At 31.2% G+C, this 1381-nt stretch overlaps 1 protein-coding gene across 1 annotated transcript in view; it reads left to right on the plus strand.

The window, feature by feature from the left end:
- LOC104760296 (protein NRT1/ PTR FAMILY 5.2-like) overlaps positions 1-972 on the plus strand; it is a 2796-nt gene extending 1824 nt beyond the window's left edge. Inside the window, exon 2 of the mRNA XM_010483201.2 lies at positions 393-972. Coding sequence (XP_010481503.1) covers positions 393-634 — 242 coding nt within the window. The 3' untranslated portion in view covers positions 635-972. The remainder of the gene's footprint in view (positions 1-392) is intronic.

Below are 1381 nucleotides of genomic sequence, written 5' to 3' on the forward strand. Positions count from 1 at the left end.
TAAAAAGTTGGTGACGTATCCTAATTAAGAACAGAAATATATTAATTTGAGGTCATAAACATTTTATTTCCAACCCTTTTTCCAAAAAAGGATAAAAAATTTTATTTCCATATAGAAAAAATTAACACAAGGTTGATCACTAAAAAATTAAAAAGAAATACTATGAACTCAAAACTAAATTTCGTCAACGAAAATTTATATTCATAATTTTAATGATCCATTCTTTCATATATACTTAATATTTTCTAGTATAGGAATTTTCTTTCGGCATAAAATAGTATAGAAATTTCTAGGAAAATGTTCTATATATTCCACATTAAATTTATTATTCATATTCTTTCTGTTTCGTTATGTAATCTTACTATTTGTTCTTTTTTTTTTCTTCGGAAAAGTGGATGAGGTGTTTGAACGGATGGCTTATTACGGAATATCAAGCAACCTGGTGATTTACATGACAACCAAACTGCACCAAGGAACGGTCAAGTCGTCGAACAATGTGACCAATTCGGTTGGGACTAGTTGGCTCACACCAATCTTGGGTGCTTACGTCGCAGACGCTCATCTTGGTCGCTACATCACTTTCGTTATCTCTTGTGCTATCTATTTCTCAGTACGTTTATTTCTGATTCTATAACGAAGCAACCCACAGAAACATACGTACACGGTACACCATACAAAATAATTACTTTATGGGACTATACGTATAGTTTATTTTAATTTGTCATTACAAAGATATTAATATCAGTATTTGATGACATCACGTTGGTCCTGTTTGTTTGTGTGTTGCTGGTTTCAGCGATAGCCACGGGTTTCAGCGACGGACGACCAGCAATACTGTTTGTTGTTCGTTTTCTTGTCTCTGAATACTGTCGCTAATCCGCGACTGTCGTTGAAATATGTCGTTATGCTTTTCGCTTTTTTGTCGCTGAATATTGTCGCTAAATCAACGACAGTCGCTAAAATCTGTTGCTATGTCGTTCGTTTAGTGACTATGACTTTTTTTTTTTTTAATTTAGCTTTACTTTTTAAATTTATAATAAATATGTGTATTAATGAAAAATTCAAATTGTGTAGATTTTAATTTTAAAAAAAAATAAATTAAGGAAAATAGTTATAATTAATCAATTCTAATACCATTAATTACATAAGTATTATCTCATAAAAAATTGAAGTTTCATACTAAAACTTTTTAGTAAGGCAATTAACGTCCTCTACCAATATGACTGGTGATAGTATTACGCAACCCTTCCATGGTTCTGTTTCCAGTAGGTTCATATGGAGTGTATAAACATGATCATCTTCATCATCACTATCTTCATTGCCATGAATATGATATTCTTCTGTTCTTTGCCAACGTATAAAATCATTATCCTCTTGATGT

Source organism: Camelina sativa, chromosome 18 (assembly GCF_000633955.1).
Source record: "Camelina sativa cultivar DH55 chromosome 18, Cs, whole genome shotgun sequence".
Taxonomy (NCBI): Eukaryota; Viridiplantae; Streptophyta; class Magnoliopsida; order Brassicales; family Brassicaceae; genus Camelina; species Camelina sativa.